Source organism: Felis catus, chromosome A2 (assembly GCF_018350175.1).
Source record: "Felis catus isolate Fca126 chromosome A2, F.catus_Fca126_mat1.0, whole genome shotgun sequence".
In the NCBI taxonomy this organism is placed as follows: domain Eukaryota; kingdom Metazoa; phylum Chordata; class Mammalia; order Carnivora; family Felidae; genus Felis; species Felis catus.
Genome location: NC_058369.1, coordinates 150,236,260 through 150,256,178, shown reverse-complemented (window position 1 = coordinate 150,256,178; position 19,919 = coordinate 150,236,260). Strand labels below are relative to the sequence as shown.

The window sequence follows — 19,919 nt, the reverse complement described above, 5'->3', positions numbered from 1 at the left end:
AATGGAAGATTTACAAATTGACAGCCCCAAATATTCATCAGTCTCCCCAGTCTGGTCAACTAATTCATTCTTTAAACATGTGTTGCAACCACCACCTGAGCATGACATAATGCTAGGACTATGAGGAGTACAGGATCCAACACAGATTATGTCTTCAAGGAACTGATGGGGAAAAAGGATGTGTGTGTGTGTGTGTGTGTGTGTGTGTGTGTGTGTGTGTGTGTATCACTAAGGCAGAAAGTCATCCACACCATGAGAAAGCCATTCATAAGGGAGATAAAAAAAGGAAAGATTATTTCTGAGTAAGGCTCATGGACATGGCACTATTGAACCTAGATTTGGAAAGATGTTCAAGACTCAGACTTCTAAAACAAGGAAAAGGAACTCGAGCCTAAGGGAATAATGAGTAGAAGCAAGGGAACGGGTACATATGGAGAATGGTGAGCCATTCAAACCGGATGGAGTATAGATAGTGTGACCACATTTCCTGCTTTGCCTAGAACAGTCTTGCTTTAGGCCTGTTTCCCCCACGTAATCATTATAGGGCCCCTTTCACACTTGAGTGTCCCATTCGGAAGATTTTATGATCTCTATCCTAAGTATAGGGTCTAACAAGGAAGTAGGAGGAGATTAGCCTAGAAAGATAAGACTGAATAGTGGCCCCAGAAAGGTCTTGTGCAAAGAAGATAGGTTCTTCCATAAGTATTGGGACATCACTAAAATAAGTATGTGTATTTTAGGAGGATCAGGCAGCACTTACAAACACAGAATGAGATGGGAAAAACCACTGATAGGAAAACTTGAGAGGCTTTTGCAATGATTCTGGTAATGTAGATAATGGAGACCTGGACCAGGATAATGGCTGTTGAGATGCGATGAAGGAGATGAACGTGAAAGACAGTACAGCTTAGCTGAGGTGTTGGCAACTTTTTTCGAAAAAGGCCAAATAGTAAACATTTTAGGCTCCGTGGGCTATCTGGCTTCTGTTGCAGTTACTCAGTTCTGCCCCTGTAGCTGATAGCAGCCATAGACAGTTCATAAATGAATAAATGAAGCTTTAGTCCAATAAAATTTTATGTGTGGACACTGAAATTAGAATTGCATATAATTTTCATCCATGTGAAATATTGTCATCGTTTGACTTATTTCAACGAGTAAATGAGGTAAAAACTATTCAGAGCTTGTGGGCTGTACAAAAACAGGGAGTAGACCAGAAGGCCTTAGTTTGCCAATCCCTGGCCTAGCTGGATATCATATTCAGATCTACTAATCATATCAGCATTTTGAACCTTTAAGCATCCTGTCATGGGATAATCTCAGAATTATTAAATCACCTGATTTTATTCTTGGCCAGAACTGCAAGTACCTTGAGGAATGAAATCCCATTCATAATTGTTTTTATTCCTCACAGAAGACAATACTGAACTCATTTAAATCAGTCTGAGGAGCTTACTTTTGCTTAATTCACGTAATTCATAATGGGTCCAAGGTAAAGTTAGAGAGAAGACGTATTCATGGTAGTAAGCAACTTCAAAAATAGGTCATTTTGACATGCTTTACTTTTCTTAGACTATCGTCTTCATAAATTGCCACAGTGTCTCACACTTCAGGTGAATGTACACTTGCTCGGGAATACAAGCTTAGCAATTGGCCCAGCAGTAAATCGACAGGTGATTCAAAGGAAACACGCTATGCAGGTGACATCTTTTCAAAGACTTTTCACTACGTGTAGGCATAGAAATTCCACCTAAATCGCTTGTAGAGCCAAAAAAATATTCTTTCCATAAGTGCCACCATAAAATTGAAGTTATGTTATTTATTTTCAAATGTTTATTTTTTTTTTAAGGGAGAAACAGAGAGAGACAGAGAGACAGAGAGAGGGGGAGACACAGGATCTGAAGCAGGCTCCAGGCTCTGAGCTGCCAGCACAGAGCCTGCTGCGGGGCTTGAACCCACAAACCGTGAGATCATGACCTGAGCTGAAGTCAGATGCTTAACCGGCTGAGCCCCTATTTATTTATTTTTTTAGACTCAGCATCCTTTCAGCAAGGCAAGCCTGGAGAGAGCAGGCAGGTAGGGGACTGGTGCAAACACATGGCCCTGCATTTACTGAGGTTACTACTACAATATTTCCAGGACCTCTAGGTAGTTTCAACAAATGTAGAACAACAATCTTGCTGCTGCCTCCTACTCCTGCCTTTCATTAAAGCATATAATTTCACTCACCTCCCCCGCCAACCCCAATAACTGACGCTCGTTCCGTCTTCCAAACTAATGCTCCTGAGACGTTGCTGCCTCCCTTCCTCAGGTGTTTGAAAAGTAATGATGTCTAATACTCTAGCATTAACAACTCATGAATGGGTGGGGAAAATTACAGGCTAAAGACCAGTCTAAAAACTTAGTTTGTTTTCTGCTTCCAAAAACTGAGGAAGAAATGTGACCAGTGATATCATGTTGAGGTAACATAAAAATAATGGATACAGAAGGGCACCTGGGTGGCTCAGTCAGTTAAGTGTCTGATTTTGGCTCAGGTCATGATCTCACAGTTCGTGAGTTTGAGCCCTGCGTAGGGCTCTGTACTGACAGTACGGAGCCTGCTTGGGATTCTCTCCTTTCCTCTCTCTCTACCCCTCCCTGACTCCTTCTCTCTTGCTCTTTCTCTCAAAATAAATAAATAAACTTAAAAAAAAAAGGGATACAGAGTCAGGGTTGCTTTGATCAAAAGATTACCCTTAATTATTAGCTCTTCAAATGCTACCCTCAACCACTCTGATGTTTTTCCTAGTCCAAAACCTCATTGCACAGCTTTGAACAACTCTTAACCTAACTCTGTAGGAATCCAACTCTACAGAACATAGGCTGGCTGTATTTGAGGACAGGAAAAAAAAGAGGGGTTAGCCATGTTTCTAATAAATTAAAAAGGAACTGTTCTTAAGGGAAATGAAATCCAGAGCTCAGTTCTTTTTTTTATTTATTTAAAAAAAATTTTTTTTTCAACGTTTATTTATTTTTGGGACAGAGAGATACAGAGCATGAACGGGGGAGGGGCAGAGAGAGAGGGAGACACAGAATCGGAAACAGGCTCCAGGCTCCGAGCCATCAGCCCAGAGCCCGACGCGGGGCTCGAACTCACGGACCGCGAGATCGTGACCTGGCTGAAGTCAGACGCTTAACCGACTGCGCCACCCAGGCGCCCCCAGAGCTCAGTTCTTAGAGTCTTAACAAAGCGTTCTTTCCCCCAAATCAAGCTCAATATTAAAAGTTCAAACATGTACTTGAAAGTACCTTGTTTTCCACTATCTATTACTTTCCCTAAAGCTTTACAGTAACTTTTCTATTTGTATTTGTCATCTAAGGGCGCCTCTCTACAGGAGCAAATGCTATCACCTCCAGGTGTTTTGCAGGCAGTACGACCCTGTCATTCTCCAGCTTTACATCTACCAGCAGCCCCCACTGATCACTTGGTACATGCAAAGCAAACCACAGCAGGGAGACCCCTATTCACAGGGAAGACATCTCCATCTGTAATGAGATCAGTGTTTGCCTGAGGCACGTTGCTTGTTCCGGCCTGCATGGCATCACTGATGAGCAAAACACCCACTCATGACACCTCCTTCCTAACTTTGGTTACTTATTCCCCCAGGATAGTAGCTTTTGTCAACACAAGCTATTTCCACCAAATCCCAGAAGTTTGAAGTCAAGAAACCTGGACATTAGTCCCAGCTCTGCTACTTACTGATATTGACCAAGGTATTCAAATTTTCTGGACCTCAGGCTCCTTATCCATAAAGATAAGGATAACTGCTGTTCTCAAGGGCTATGGGTGAGACTAAATGAAATTACAGTGAAGCACTCCTGCCGAAGTGAAAAGTATTCTGGGTTGAATGCAGCAGACTTTGACGAACCAAGCCTGGCACAGACCTCAGGCTCCTGAAAGTGATCCTCCTTGCTGAGGTATGCGCAGAAGTAAATGCTGGGAGTAAAGTGAAATGAGGGGCACCTGAGTGGTTCAGTCGGTTAAACGCCTGACTTTGGCTCAGGTCACGATCTCGCAGTCTGTGAGTTCGAGCCCCGCTTTGAGCTCTGTGCTGACAGCTCAGAGCCTACAGCCTGCTTCAGATTCTCTGTCTCCCTCTCTCAATACTCCCCCCCCCCCCCGCCCACCCACCTCATGCTCTCTCTCTCTCTCTCAAAAAAAAATAAACATTAGGGGCGCCTGGGTGGCGCAGTCGGTTAAGCGTCCGACTTCAGCCAGGTCACGATCTCGCGGTCCGTGAGTTCGAGCCCCGCGTTGGGCTCTGGGCTGATGGCTCGGAGCCTGGAGCCTGTTTCCGATTCTGTGTCTCCCTCTCTCTCTGCCCCTCCCCCGTTCATGCTCTGTCTCTCTCTGTCCCAAAAATAAACGTTGAAAAAAAAATTTTTTTTAAATAAATAAATAAATAAACATTAAAAAATAATAACTTTAAAAAATAATTAAAAAAAAGTAAAGTGAGGGCGGGGGTAAAGAGAAAAGGTTAAATTAGGTAGTGGAAGGAGAAATACAATCAAATGTTGTGTGTATTGGGGGTGTGGGGAGTTGATGTTAAGATACAGCTCTAGAAACATACAAAATAGTAAGCAGTATTCTACAATCCAAATGCCTTGGTCAAGTTTATGTTTTATAAAGTATATTTTTTTCAATATTTGTGGCCAAATTTCAGTGCAAGAGTATTACCATTAAGTAATACTTGTAGTCTTATTTTTCCACGTAAACATCCTCTCACAACCAGACTTCATTCCAAGGATGTTCAAGAGACCTGTTGGCTCAAATATTTGTGTATCCTCTGTTCTCTGAGCACCAGGCCCACAGAAATGAAGGCACAGCTGAATTTAGATGTACCAGTCATTACTTGAAATGAAATGTGCCACTTAATTTCAACCAACCGTAGAAGGCAAAAGAGGAAGAGAGACTGGAAGATCTGCCCAAACACTAACAGTGGTTACCTCTGAGCGACGGAATAAAGGATGACATTTTCTGCCACATTACGCCCTGTACAATGGTCATTCTGTACACGGACCAAATTTTCTACAATGATCCATTTGGTTTGGTTTAAATGGGGGCACAAAAGAGTAAGCACCACCCTTTGTAGATGGGAGCTTTTATTTGCCAACAGATTGGCCCAGAATTTACTGCTATGAGATTTTTTGCTTATGTACTCGCGGTGGAAAACGTCTAATCACCTTTAGTTTAAAACCGGCTTTTAACACAGGCATGGCCCTCGGAAATAATCCACTGCACCATCCGCTTTTTAAAGATGCAAAAAACTAAGTCAGAGGGTTGAAATGATTTGTTTAAGATTACACAAATAGCAACAGCTTCATGACTAAAACCTAGGTGTCCTGACTTCCAGCTCAGAGCTTCTTCCATTACACCATATGTTTGAATTACACTTCTCTAAAGTCCACCAACATGGGGATTAGGGAGTGCACTTGTGATGAGCACAGGGTGATGTATGGAAGTGTTGAATCACTGCGTTGTACACCTGAAGCTAATATAACACTCTATGTTAACTAACTAGGATTAAAAATAAAAACTTAAAATAAAAGAAAGTCCACCACATTCGAGGGGCATCTGTGGTGTGTCGAGACGGTACAGGAATACAAAGATGGATAAAACCTAGTCCCTCCTCAGGGGAGAGAGGTTTAGAACAAAGTACAAACTGACATGTGTTCTGCTCTCATCACAGAAAACTGTAGCAGCTACTGGTGAAACACAGCATTTGATTCTTTTCTCGAAAAGTCTACATTCGGTCAACATTCTGGTACCACTCACGGGCTGTCAATCCTCCATAATTTGGAAGGGAGGCAGTAGGGGAAGAGGGTTATAATAAGTTAGCAAACAACCAATTATCCTTTAACTTTACTTTTTCAGAGTAACTGTGAACTTTACTTCCATCATGCATTTCTGTTGCCCTTCTCGAGTAATGCAGCCCCCATCCCTTTGGAAGGAGGAAAAACAAACTTACTTTTTTTTTTTTTTTTTTTTAATTTTTAGTGATTCTAAGAACCTGTGATTTAGCTCGATTTGAGAGCTACATGAAACCATCGCAGATATTCACCTCTTTCTCCTTCCCTGCCATTCAGTTTTTTTCTCTCTACTTAGACGTTTAGGGCCAGGTCTGCCATCGTCCTAGTGGCATGGCTCTGAAAACACCCGAGCTTGCTTCCAGGACCCCTACTAGTGAAGGGGCTCTGCCACACTGTGCCTCAAACGTCCAGGAGCGAGGAGTTCATCACTCCCTCCAACTCCTATTTATTCTTGCCGTCAAGACACCACTACCAACGCGGAGTCCTCCTTTCAGCTGACAGATCTGACTCCCAGAGGGGCACATTCTGCGAAAGGAACAGCTGAGAGGGACCTTGGGGAGTAAGTGAGGGTGGGAGCTCAAGGGGCGGACGAGCGAGCTCCAGATTCTCTCCAAAGACGGAATCCGGGGAGTAAAGAAATGGCCTTCCTGCGCTCAAATTAAAACACCACATCACTGAAAAACGTTGAGGTTCGCAACAGCAAAATTCGAAAACAAAACCACTCACCTGCAAAGAGGCCACCAGCAGCAGCAGCCACCGCTCCTCAGAACCGCCAAGCAGCCAGCTCCTCCTACAACTCATCACTGCCGCCGGCATCGACGCTCTTTTCTAGCTCTGGAGCCAGAAGGGGCAGGTCCTAGCGCTCTGCCTATTGGAGGGTCGAGCTGTCACTCATTTGAGGCCTCGCCCCACTCCCGGGATCAGGTCCGGGTCTTTTCCGCTTCCCAAAGCCCTGGGGTAGAAGGCGAGGCTTTGATTGGCTCTCTGAGGAGACGAGCATACTCGCAGACCAGTAAAGACCTGACTTTGACGCCGGGGGGCGGGCCTGGGCTTGGGGAAGTAGAAAAAAACAAAGCCGGGAGCATCGCCGCGGCGATAGAAAACCTTTGGGCTTGGGTAGCGTTTAAACCCTTGAGGTGCTGCTGGAAAGCAATTCGGGTCACAAATGAACTATCTGCCAACGTAGAGAAGTGTCCGCGGAATCCTGGAAGTGATGAGGTGATACCTTCTTTTGCTCATGGGAAATTTTCATCCTGGGGATGAAGGTGGGAGTCCTCGAAGGCGAAAAGCTCCTGCTTTCCTCAGTGGTTGTCAGACTTACCTCGTGATTAAAGCAAAAGCCTTTAAAGTGCCCGATATATGAGCAGTAACTCATGCCCCTTTCTCTTAGTACGTTCATAGGGACTCCCTTTGGGCAATTCCCCGACACTATTTTGGTTGGGGAAGAAAAGTGATAAGAGGGATGCGTGAAAAAAGCTAGAACAGTTGAAGGAAGGATGGAATGGAAAGAGGAGGAGAATTATAAATTGGGAGGCCACAGTGACTGAACAGGAAAACCCCATGAAAATACCCAAAGCTCGGCACGAGGCCCTGTAAGCATCTGAGTAGCTTTGAACTACCACACTTCTTTGAGGCGAGTGTCAGAACTTTTGGGTGGACGAGAAAGATAAGGAATGATAGGTTTGCCTGACCACCTGGGAAATTGTCCTTCTTGATTTCTAGAAGCTGCCCTACCTACTGTTTAGTGCCCTCTTTTGGCTTTTTCCTATTTCATCCTCGTGACAAGTTCAGTAGGTTTGTGACCACCAGGCATAAACGTAAGCCTAAATTAAACATCATTTTGAAAAGATCATCCTTCCACATTTTAAACTCTGTGACACACTATGTACTGAACTCCTTCCCACCCAGGTGTTTGTAGTTAGCTCGGCATAGCATTTCCCTGTCTTTGAATGTAACAGTTCCTCCTGGAATCTCAAAGACAAGAGCTTTACTTCTGGGAGAGCACACCTCCAAGGCCTGACGGGTCCCAGCAGGTGATAGGTCCCACCTAGCGATAGTTAGAATTCACCTTGCACGAGATTGACCAGAGTCAGGTCAGAGCAACTGGAGGAGGCAGCGTCCAGTCTTCACACCCAGGAATGCAGCTTCTAAATCCTATACTCGTACTCACTTGTTTTTCCTCTTCTCCATGCCAGATGGGGGCAAAGTGAGGAAAAAGCTTTTCTACTACAGGGTAGCATCGAAGCTCTCTACTCTGTGCCCCCCATCCCTACTCTGGAGTCTAAAGACGACCATTCACGTGTCAGACTCTTACAGCATTTGACATTTAGGGATCCTTACTTAGGACTTAGGGCCCCTGCTCATTGGATTTGGTTTCACTGTTGTGGATACCCATGGAGGGCTAGCTGGGCACCTAGGACATGAACAATCCAAAACATCACTTGCATTTTAGAATCTCTTTGTACGGGTGAGAAATCGGAACTTTAAAAGGTTTAACGTTCACAATTATTACAGCAGTTGGGGACAGAACCGTGGCAAGGACCCAAGGTTGCCGATTCATAATCCGAGAAAATGTTTCCTCTTCCACTGCTTTCCCCAAAAATAAACAATAGGTTTTTTTTATTATTATTTTAATGTTTATTTACTTTTGAGATAAAGAGAGAGAGAGACAGAGGCGTGAGTGGGGGAGGGGCAGAGAGAGAGGGACGCACAGAATCTGAAGCAGGTTCCAGGCTCTGAGCTGTCAGCACAGAGTGCAACGCGGGGCTCAAATTCACAGACTGCAAGATCATGACCTGAGCTGAAGTCGGACACTTGACCGACTGAGCCACCCGGGGGCCCCAATAGTTTTTTTTTTTTTTAATCAAGGTTACTGATGTTAAAATTAACTTCCATTAAGGCCAATCAGGGGAAATTTAATTCTGATACAGGCAAGCAGTTTAGCTATGGAAATAGTGTCACAGTTCACTGCTTTGTTTCCAGCAACTTTGGTGTAGTCCCACTTTCATCCAAACAAATGAAAATGCAGTAAATTGGGGCGCCTGGGTGGCTGAGTCGCCTGAGCATCCGACTTTGACTCAGGTCATGATCTCAGAGTTCGTGGGTTCAAGCCCCGCATCGGGCTCTGTGCTGACAGCTCAGAGGCTGGAGCCTCTTCAGATTCTGTGTCTCCCCCTCTCTCTGCCCCCTCCCCTACTCGTGCACATGCATTCTCTCTCTCTCTCAAAAATAAATAAAACATTTTAAAAAGTTAAAAAAAAAAAGAAAATGCCGTAAATTATCATAGCTGTGTTGTCTCTGTTTTTCTCTCTGTTACATGTGTATATTGAAAAGTCGATGTTAACACGTGGTACTTTAAGGGTTAGTAGCAGATTGTCTTATTCAGAACCTGAATAAAATACTTTTATGATAGCATACATACCTGGCCAAAAGAATTTCACAGCTGTTTATATAGCCTTTGAGGTAGGGTCGAGCTGGTCCACCGAGCATCAAAACATCATCCATTGACTTAGGCTGTTCTGCCTTTTTCTTCCCTGCAGAGCCATTGGCTCCCTCCTCCCCCCCGCTTCTCACCAGCAAAGTCCAGAATTAATTGACCCTATATCCAATGTACAGGACTGTCTCCTTGTCTTCACAGTGTCAGGTCACATCCTGATCTGGTTGTTTGCTGCTGGTATCTAGTCTCCCACCACACCCTACCTTCTTCAGAGTCAGATTAAAATCTGTCACGCACAATCTAGTATAGTCGGGTCAGGTTTGGCTCCCACCATCGCCCTGCTAAGTATAGGACTCCTCTAACTGAAACCAAACGCTGGGAATGCTCTCATGGATCAGGCACGTAGACCCACAGAGAGGACATTAAAGCCATCTGCTCCTTCATTCACAAGTGAAAACGTAGAATCTGCTTCTCACAGAGTAGCGTGGAAAATAACAGAGGCTGTTTTGAAACAGTTTCACAATCTGTGAAGCACCTTACGTCAGCCATTTTATAGAACTGGGAACTTAGGCATGCTGCTTGACCTCAGCCTGTGTCTTTATCTGTGAAATAGGAATAAAACCTATGTGGCTAATGTGAAAATTCAATGAAAGAACACAGTGTGTACCTGGCACCTGGAAAGCATTCAGTAAGTGGCAGTTATTCTTAACAATTATGCTAATGATAAACGTCAAGTGTTCTAACTACTTAGCAGTACTCGTATTTTAAGAATTCAAGAAAATTGGGGCCTTGTGCCTTCCTTCCCTTTCCTGCTCCCAAGCAGAGACCTGACCTCCTGCAGAGGATATAGGACGGGAGTCTCTCAGTATCTCACGGCCACCCGGAGAAGCAACTGTCAGGAAGTGAATGTGGAGAGGGTGCAGACCCATGGACAAGGCCAGGAGCCCCTGTATTGGGAGGTCTGAACTATGTGAAATTTCCCCATCCTAAGTCTCAACACTGAGCATCTATGGACAGGAAAAGAGCCAGGATGATTTTTTTTTTTTTTTTTAATTTTCCACTCTCCGTTCTGGGCTATGTAGGGACACCCAAAACTCAAGGACAAGGGAGGGAGGGGCCTCATCCAAAAAATTTGCCCCATCCAAATTTTTTACCTCTCTATTGAGGAAAAGGGCACATTTCTTTAAAATGCTTATTTTCCGGGGCACCTGGGTGGCTCAGTCGGTTAAGCGTCCGACTTCAGCTCAGGTCACGATCTCGCGGTCCGTGAGTTCGAGCCCCGCGTCGGGCTCTGTGCTGACGGCTCAGAGCCTGGAGCCTGTTTCAGATTCTGTGTCTCCCTCTCTCTCTGACCCTCCCCCCACTCATGTTCTGTCTCTGTCCCAAAAATAAACAAACGTTAAAAAAAATTTAAAAAAAAATGCTTATTTTTCTATGGTGATGAACAAGGTAGTCACAGTTTCTGCCCAGTGGAGTTGTTTCCTAAATGCTGTATCATATTTACATATTGAAACACTATATTGAAAACTATTAAATTTATTGTATAAGGTTTAGAAAAGAAAAAAATTAAAATACCCGTAATCTGGGGCGCCTGTCGGTTAAGCATCCGACTTTGGCTCAGGTCATGATCTCACGGTTCATGAGTTTGAGCCCCATGTGGGCTTTGTGTTGACAGCTTAGAGCCTGGAGCCTGTTTCAGATTCTGTGTCTCCCTCTCTTCTCTGCCCCTCCCCTGCTTGCGCTCTGTCTCTCTCCCTCCCAAAAATAAACATTAAAAAAAATTAAAATACCCATAATCCAACCACTCAGAATTTATCATTGACAATTTTTATTTCCTTCTGGTTTTCCCTATAAATCAATTATTTAAAAAAAAAAAACCCTGGAGTCCTTAATGTATATACTATTTTACAGCAACATTTACTTAATTTATTATGAACATCTCCCCGTCATTTAAAATTCTTTTTCAGCACATAATTCTATCATGTGAATGTGCCTTCAAAAATTATGTCTCATAATTCAACCAGTCTGCTACTTCCAGACATTGTGGGTGTTTCAGTGTCTTGAAAAGATTCAGGGATTTAAATGGACTGCTTATTTCCCCCAGTGACAGGGTGCTCTGGAAATGTCTGTTGAACCAAAGGGACTGTCTGCTGGTCCCAGTTCTTTTTTGACAGGGCTGGTAAGGTGGCCAAGAATTCTTTTCTCTGTGCCCTGGTATTGCAGGGCTGAGAGAGCAGAAGCCATTTAAGCCGAAAGCTCCCAGAGGGGTTGGCCTTTAAGCCCTGCTTGCCTCGGAGTTTCCTGAGGAAAAGGGAGTTTAGGTGACAGAAAATTGGGGGAGGGAATGGACAGGGGTCCGTTAATAGAACCTTACAAAACTCCTGGCATTTGTGTCTCCATTTTCGAGGTGAGGAAAGTAAGGCTCCGAGAATTTGTCTAAACCTGTGTAGCTAGTTAAGAGAACCAGAGCTTGACTCCTAGGCGTGGTTCTAAAATTTTGACTCTTCCCACCATGCTGTCCACTGCTCCTAAAAGCTGATGGGTGGAACTTCATTTTTTTTTTCCTGTGAGAAATTTGTTGTCAATCTTCTAGGATATATATTTATATCTATTCCGTAAAAAAACAAACAAAAAAAAACACCTCCTGACTTTCCAAGAATTCCTTCTGTCTATGGGTTTCCTGAGTTGGCTCACTCTTTGCCAAAAGAACATATCTTCAGTTTTTGATGAACAATCCGATGATGTAGCTTTTTTCCCCCTGTGTTGCTTATTTTCTTATAGAAGTGTCCTTACTGTATACATTGGAAGGTCAGAGTCATAAAAGGAAGTTCTTATAAATCCTGCAGCAATTTAACAACATTACACATAGTTCCCTTAGCTTTTGGGATTTATGAAGTATACTTGTGCATATGTGTGTGTGTATATGTATATGTATAATATGAAATGTGACTTAAAGTACATATATAAAATATGAAGCACGTATATAGCAATGAGCCTATTTTTCTGGTTTGGCTCATAAATGGTTTCTGAAGGAAATTCTAAAAAAGGTTTTCCAGAATTATTTAGAGCTATGAAGCATTTTGAAATAGGTGTTTAACATCCCAATATGATACTTTGAAGCCAGTAACATGTTATCTGGAGGTGTAGTTTCTAGAATGTGTTGCTAAAGTTTCTTTATATGATCTAATCAAAATCCGTTTTAATCAAGGGTACATGTTTTAAAATACCCTTTTCCCATCCTTCCACCACACACACACACACACACACACACACACACACACACACACTACCAATACCCTAACCCAAGCCACCATCACCTCCTGCCTGGATTTTCTCAGTAGGCTCCTAACCAAATTTTCCTGAATCCACTGTTGCTCTCTTTTAGGCAGCCAAGGTGATATTGGTAGAGTATCTTTGGAGTCATATCACAACTAATCTCCCAGCCCCTCTAGCTTCAAACACTGCGATGGTTTCCCATTATTCCTAATATTGGCCTTCCTTCTTCCTCTCCATAGCCACTAAGACTTTGTGCATGCATTTTCCCTCCCTAGAATGCTGTTTCCTCCCCAGTTAAAGTATAGAACAATATTTCAAATTTCCTAATTCCCAGGCTGAATCTCTAATGCAGGTATATTACTGGGGACTAATAATTATCCAACAGGAAGAAAATATGACTTGGAGGTTCAAAAGAAGTGTAAGAGTGTGGGCTCTGGAAGCAGTCTGCCTGATTCTGTCCTGGGCTAACTTGGACAACCTGTTTAGCATCCTTGCCTTATTTAAAGGTACCTACCTTATAAAGTTGTATTATTTAAATAAGTTAACATATGGAAGGAGGTCAATAAATTTTAGCTTTAAAAAGTCTCCACGGTAGATTAAGGGCCCAATATTATTTCTTATGTATAGAATAAAATCAACCTTGTTGATATTCTCTTTTCTTCTAGAGAAAAACTGATACAGTAGGCAACTGGGAGGCCCTCTTAGGGCAGGAGAAGGCTGGTCCTAGCAGATAAGGTTTCAGGGGCTGCACTACGTAGGGTAAGACATGTGATTACTTAGTGAAAACAAGTGCCAGGACACAGATGCTAGCGTGTTGAGAAGAAAATGAAGCCTAGGGGTTTAAAAAATACAGAGAGGAAAACACTAAAGAAATCTAAAATAGTATTAAAAAATCACAACAGCAAACAAAAGACAATCTATTTACAGATGAAATTATCATACGCTTCTAAACCAAGCCTTATTATGTAAAGTATCTTTTCCTTGCGTAATAAACATTTTTGAAGCTACCTGAGGTCCCAGAATTTTTTAACAGAATGTTCTCTGGTGGCTTTCAGGGCTGTCATTTCTGTAGCTCCTTCTAAGTTCTGTTTTGTAAGCTACTTTACTTACATGTCTGTGACTCCAACATGAGTGAGACTAAGCTCTTTATGTTCCCCATTTGAATCTTCACTACATACATGTAGAAGATTGCTTGGTTGGCTTCGTTTATCGTGAGTTTTCAAGTACAGAGTAATGAGAATAAGCAATTTGTTACCAGTCTTGCGACCATCAGCCAGTACCAACAACTGAGCATTGGTCTTTTTATGCCAGTTGAGTATCCTAGTCTCTGACATTATCTCTCAGGGGGGATGTCAGATAAGAGAACTAGGTAGATCACCTGAGTGGTAAGCACAGAATGGAAAAGTTAGCAAAAAAAAAAAGGTTGCTCTGTAAACTAGGTATGGTGTATAAGGTGAGTAATGGCAAAGGCACCAATGCTGATGATTCTTGACGTGCTGAATGACGTGTTGAAACTCAGATTGTTGTGATCCATGATTACTCCGTGACAGCTGAAGCAGAGAACCTGCAATGCCACATGACCTACATTTCTTCCCCTTTGGAACTTTAAGCAAGTAGGTAAAGGCCAGGCATCTGTATCTTGCTAACACTTCCCTGGTGTTGAAAAGTATTTTTAAGACCAATAGGAAAAAAAAAAAAAACCCTATGTTCTCAGCTCCAAATCAAATCATATTAGGCAAAATATTAACAACAGACCAACTTTTAACAAAATGTGGAAAAAGTTACATTTTTTACCTCCAGAAAAGGGTAAATTCAGCAAATATGTATATAACTCCTTATATTTTCAGGTATATAATATATAAATATGTAATATGTATTCCTCTTTGCTTAAGCTCCCATATTTTCTTATGCTTTATGGAGTCTCCACCTTCTCTAACAATGGAGAAGAAAGAAGAACAAAAAAGGAAAAGAAAAAATGAAAAAAAAAAAAAAAAAAAAAAACAACAACCCGGTAACATCTTCAGAAATGCATGGGATCTGGTCTCAACCAGCAAATCAAACCCAAAAGTAACCAATCATTCATTGAATGTCTCCTCATGTTTAAGAAATTGTGTTAGGTTTTGAACGAAGTGAGTTAACAGTACATTTAGTGCCTACCTTGAACCGTGCTGGGAGCAAGAGATATAAATATAAGTGAAACATTTTCCTTGTCCCTAAGGAGTATGGTCTAAAAGGAAAGAGACCAACTCATGAATTGTTCATTACGGCCCAACAAATATAAGTGCAAGTGTAATTATTGAGGTGTTTTGATGGAAGTATTAAGTATGTAGGGAGGGGGGAGGCTCTGGGGGTGCAAAGAAGTTGACGGCTATGCTGAGTCCCTTGCAGTGTGTAATCATTCCTCAGCCTTTCTTGTCTTTCACGACCTTGGTATTTTCGAAGAGTACAGATTATTTTGTCAGATGTCTGTCAGTTTGAGTTCACCTGATATTTTCTCATGATTAAACTGAGGTTATGCACATTAGGTGAGAATACCACAAAATACCGTGTTCTCCTTCCTGCATCATATCACAGAGTTCATGATACTGATGTGTCTCATCATTGGTGGTATAAACCTTCATCACTTGGTTAAGGTGGCTTCTGCCAGGTTTTTCCACTTCAAACTACTGAATTCCGCTTTGTGATTAATAAATATCTTGGGGCAGATATTTTGAAATGATGCAAACTTTATTTCTCCACAAACTTGACCCACTAATTTTACCATCTGGTGATGGAGTTTTTCTGCAGCCATTATTATTGTGGTATTTCCTGATAATTTTATATTTTCCTCTTTCCTTTTACATTTATTTGTTCAAATTCTACCAAAGGAAAAGCTGTCGCATCTCCCCCACTTACTTATTAATTTTTTAAAAGTTTTTAATGTTTATTTTTGAGAGACAGAGAGAGACAGAGCTTGAGTGGGGGAGGGGCAGACAGAGAGGGAGACATAGTATGTGAAGCAGGCTCCAGGCTCTGAGCTGTCAGCACAGAGCCCGACGCGGGGCTCGAGCTCACGAACTGCGAGATAATGACCTGAGCCGAAGTCGGACACTTACCTGACTGAGCCACCCAGGCGCCCCTAATTAATTATTTTTATCTGTATGGACTCATGGGTATCTATTATATTTATGGATTAGAATCGAACACTGTGATTATTTATTTTGCTGCTCAAATTTTTCCAGCTTTGGCACTTAAGAGCTAATTCAGGTTGGTCCCTAGTTCTGTTTTATTTTGGACCGTGTTCTTACTTTCTGGCACTGCAACATATTCCAGGTTCATCTTAAGTATGATGTGCCCTGGCCCTGGAATCAACTGTTTCCCAAGGAAGAAACAGAGTATAACAGTTGTGTTAGAGGCGTGTTTGGAAACCAAGATCTGAGTGAAAGATGTGAAATTGGCTAAAATTTCTGACAATTTCAAGTTGATGAGACTTTGGACTAATTAGAATTCATATGCTTATGAGAATTGGTACCATCAGTGTGGAAAACAATTTAGCATTAGCTAGTAAAGTTGTAGGTAGGTACATTCCATGCACCAGTAATTCCAGTGGAAAAACTCTTGCCTATGTGCGACAGGAGTTAGCGCAGCTTTGTTCAGAAAAGCACAAAACTGAAATGACCCAAATGCCCATCAGTAGGAGAAAAGATGAGTAAAATGTGGTATATTCATAAAATGGAATACTCTAAAGCGGTGGAAATGAGCTACAACTACACACGTCAGCAGGAATAAATCTCAGACACATAATATTGCACAAAAATGAACGTGAAGTATGATTCCCTTCACTTGAAGTCCATCAACATGCAAAATAAAACAATGTGGATATTTGTAGGGATGCATAAATGATAAGATGGTAAAACTAGAAAGAAAAGGGAATGATAACTACAAAATCCAGGATAGTGGATTACAGGTAGGGGGTGGGATGCAGTAAGCTTAAGAGATAATGGCAGTATATTTCTTAAACAGAAAGGTGGGTAAATGGACTATAGGCAACCGTTTGTGTGTGTGTGTGTGTGTGTGTGTGTGTGTGTGTGTGTGTATTGTATAATGTAGTGAGGGGAAATTGGAGTTAGGGAAAGAAGAAAAAAGAAGAGAGGAAGCAAAGAAGGGATGGAAAGAGACAGGGAAAGATGAAGGAAAGGAAAGAAAAACAAAAAAGCATTCCCGTAATGGTGTCTTAAGATCTAGTTGGTGGTAGTTCAAATTCTGACACCAACTGTCTGTCTGGCTTTGGATGAATCACCACACTTCTCCGAGCCTCAGTTTCCATACCAGTTAAACGGGAAAAATGTACTTTGTCCTGCAAACTTTCCCGTGTTATTGTGAGGATAAAATGAAATGTTTGTAACTGTAGAGTAGTACTTGGAAAAAGTAATGAAGTGTTCTAAAATATGAAAGAAAAAGAAAATTCATACCTCAAATGATCTTGCTTCCTAATGCCAGAAGTTTAGTATACTTCACGTGCAAGTTCATATTCAAGGGCTCTGGGTTTGTGTCCTGCGGACTCCTTGCTCAACCAACATGAGGAGGAAAGCAGATACTGTGCATATGCCTTTCAAGAAGGTTGGTTTGCTCCGCCAAAATTCATAGCAGGGCAGTATAATCTGAGGTCTCAGGCTGCACAACTTACGAGCGGTGGTCCCTGGGGACGGGCAGTGTCGGTGTGCTGCCTGGTGCTCAGAGGAGATCACACGTGTGAAGGGGCTTTTCTGAAAGAACACAATAGTGAGCGCTTTCAGGGCAGGGCTCCCGTGCCTCGCCATCTGCCAGGCTCTGGGCTTCGTCCTCTTCATGATCTCCTTTCATTCTCACAACAGCCCCGTGACACACGTCATATTATCCCCATTTTACAGATGAGAATATAGGGCCCCAAAGAATTGAAGTAAATGACCCAGGTCACCAAGTGAGTGACAGGAGCAGAGGTCCTCCTCATGGCTGTCTGCAGCCATAGCCCCTACTCCGCATCTACCCCAAATGTCTTTTGACGGACTGAAATCTCACAGGTCTTAACGGCTCACAGGTATCATCTGTAGGCTGATAGAGCTCCTCGTCACCAGCCAACTTCACACTTAAGTCAAGATATTGGCACACTTAGGTCAATATATATATGTATTAAATATATATATAAATATATATTTAATATATATAACATATACTATTATACTATATTATATACACACACACACACACACACACACACACACACACACACACACACACACACACACATACTAAATGGCTTGAATTATTTGTGCCAGAAAGGATCTTCCTACTGTAGTAGAATGGCCCCAAAGGGGAAATAAACAACAGGAGACATCACCAACCATATCTAGATTAGAGACTCAGCCCCTATGCTTAAATTTTCTCTTTGTCCCTCTTCTTTGCTTAGAATAATCATCTTTGCTGCATTTTGACTGCACTTCAAATAGGCTGATTTTTCGGCCTCTGCCTTCTTCTGTAGCTACTGGCTCTTGATCTTTTGCTTTTTAAGTCATGTGTTCTATTAATAAAATTCATTAATGGATCACTTTATAGATATTCTAGTATTTAGCTGTCTTTGAATTTCTACAAATAAGACCTATTTTGGCACAGCGTTTTTTTCTATTTTTTCTATTTTTTCTATTTTATAAATATGCCATTAGAATCAATTGTTATATATTTTATTCATATTTTTTTTTGAGAGACTAGTCTACAGTTTTGAATGATTCTTGGGAAGGATTTTTGTCCTGGGTTATTCTATCCTTATAAGATGAGTTGGGAAAATTCCTTCTTTTCTGATACTTTGGAATAATGTGACTGTCACAGATAATACCTGGACTCTGAATGTTTGGTAGAGTGCTCTCTGTAAATCATCCCAGCTTGGGGACTTTTTAGAGGGTAGACATTTTACCTGCTTTTTACACCTTCAACCCCACCTCCCACCCCTGGTGCTACTTGGTCTACCTAAGTTTTTCTCTCTCTTCTTTAGTTGCTTGTGGTCATTTGTATTTTCTATATAATCATCTATTACATCTAGATTTTCCAGTTTGGGGCAAAATTTTATGTAGTGTTCTCTTATACAGTTCAAATATCTTTTTTGACTGTGCGAATAATCCTTTTGTTATTCAAGTGGCCATCATTTCTCTCTGACTGCATAACCTACTGACCAGTCTCTCGTATCCACTCTATGTGTATCTACCCCCTATTTTATCATTTCCTGCTCTACCCACCAGTAGGCAAAAAAAGAGCTATCAGATCTTAAACAAGTGACACACACCAGAGAAGTCTATTTAAGCAGTGAAACATGTGTAGTGTCTTCCTAGCCAATCTGGTACTAATCCCAGCTGTGAGGCAGAGACTTGTGCTATTCTTGGGTGTGCAAGGTTGTCACTGTATGTGACTTCCGTCTCCATCCCTCCTCACCTGTATGTTTACATACACCTGTCCTCCACTGTCCCCTGACCCACCCAGCCTAGCTACATCTATCCTGTACACTCTGCCTCCCCACTCTGCCTCCATAGTCCACCTCTGCTATTGAGGAAGGAAATTTGGACTGGAAATGTTATCCTGGATTCCCGGCATTATGGAAAACAGCCGCAGCACCTGATTACCAAATGGGAGTCTATAAGTGCTACAAGCCAGGCTCAACCATCTAGTAACCTTCTGTTAAATCACTAAAGAAACTCCAATCCAGTTCTACTAGGCCTCACCCTGAAGGGAGATAGAAAAGTAGACAAAATTAATGTGTATCGAGCCTTTACCCCTTTACAACCCACGCCAAAGTCAGCAACAGCTAAGCATATATATCTCTGGGAATTTCAAATCTCGACCTGCCCCATTTCACACGCATACAAGCTCTACCTTTCCTTAACCTCATTCATCACTCATTTTCTATGTATATCTCTGAGAGATCTTGATTCTGATGAACCAATCAGCTTTTTCCTGGTCTTTAACTAGAACTGTGTTTCTTGTTTACTTTTGGGCAGTATCCATCCTTATCTACTGAATTTAGGAGTTGAACAATTACCAAAGGGGGGAAAAAAGAAGGAGGAAAGAAAAGATTTTTGTTCTTATGGTGCAAATTATTTTTTTAAAAAAATGCACAATAGAGGGGGCGCCTGGATGGCTCAGTCGGTTAAGCGTCCAACTTCAGCTCAGGTCACAATCTCGCAGTCCATGAGTTCTCGTCCCACGTTGGGCTCTGGGCTGATGGCTCAGAGCCTGGAGCCTGCTTCCGATTCTGTGTCTCCCTCTCTCTCTCTCTGCCCCTCCCCCATTCATGCTCTCTCTCTGTTTCAAAAATAAATTTAAAAAGTTAAAAAAAATTTAAAAAGTTAAAAAAATA

At 42.1% G+C, this 19,919-nt stretch overlaps 2 protein-coding genes across 3 annotated transcripts in view; one reads left to right on the top strand and one right to left on the bottom strand.

Annotated features, from left to right (window-relative positions):
* Nucleotides 1-9,659, bottom strand: part of BPGM (bisphosphoglycerate mutase) — a 31,834-nt gene extending 22,175 nt beyond the window's left edge. Inside the window, exon 1 of one of the 2 annotated variants that reach the window (XM_006929385.5) lies at nt 9,269-9,659. The gene's annotated coding sequence lies outside the window, so the exon portion shown is untranslated. Of the gene's footprint in view, nt 1-6,573; nt 6,709-9,268 lie in introns of those variants that run through there. The other variant, XM_003983076.6, reaches the window with a different exon arrangement.
* Nucleotides 1,479-19,919, top strand: part of LOC102902631 — a 74,586-nt gene continuing 56,145 nt past the window's right edge. The window contains exons 1-3 of the mRNA XM_045052640.1: nt 1,479-1,489; nt 3,357-3,464; nt 6,537-7,065. Coding sequence (XP_044908575.1) covers nt 1,479-1,489; nt 3,357-3,464; nt 6,537-7,065 — 648 coding nt within the window. The remainder of the gene's footprint in view (nt 1,490-3,356; nt 3,465-6,536; nt 7,066-19,919) is intronic.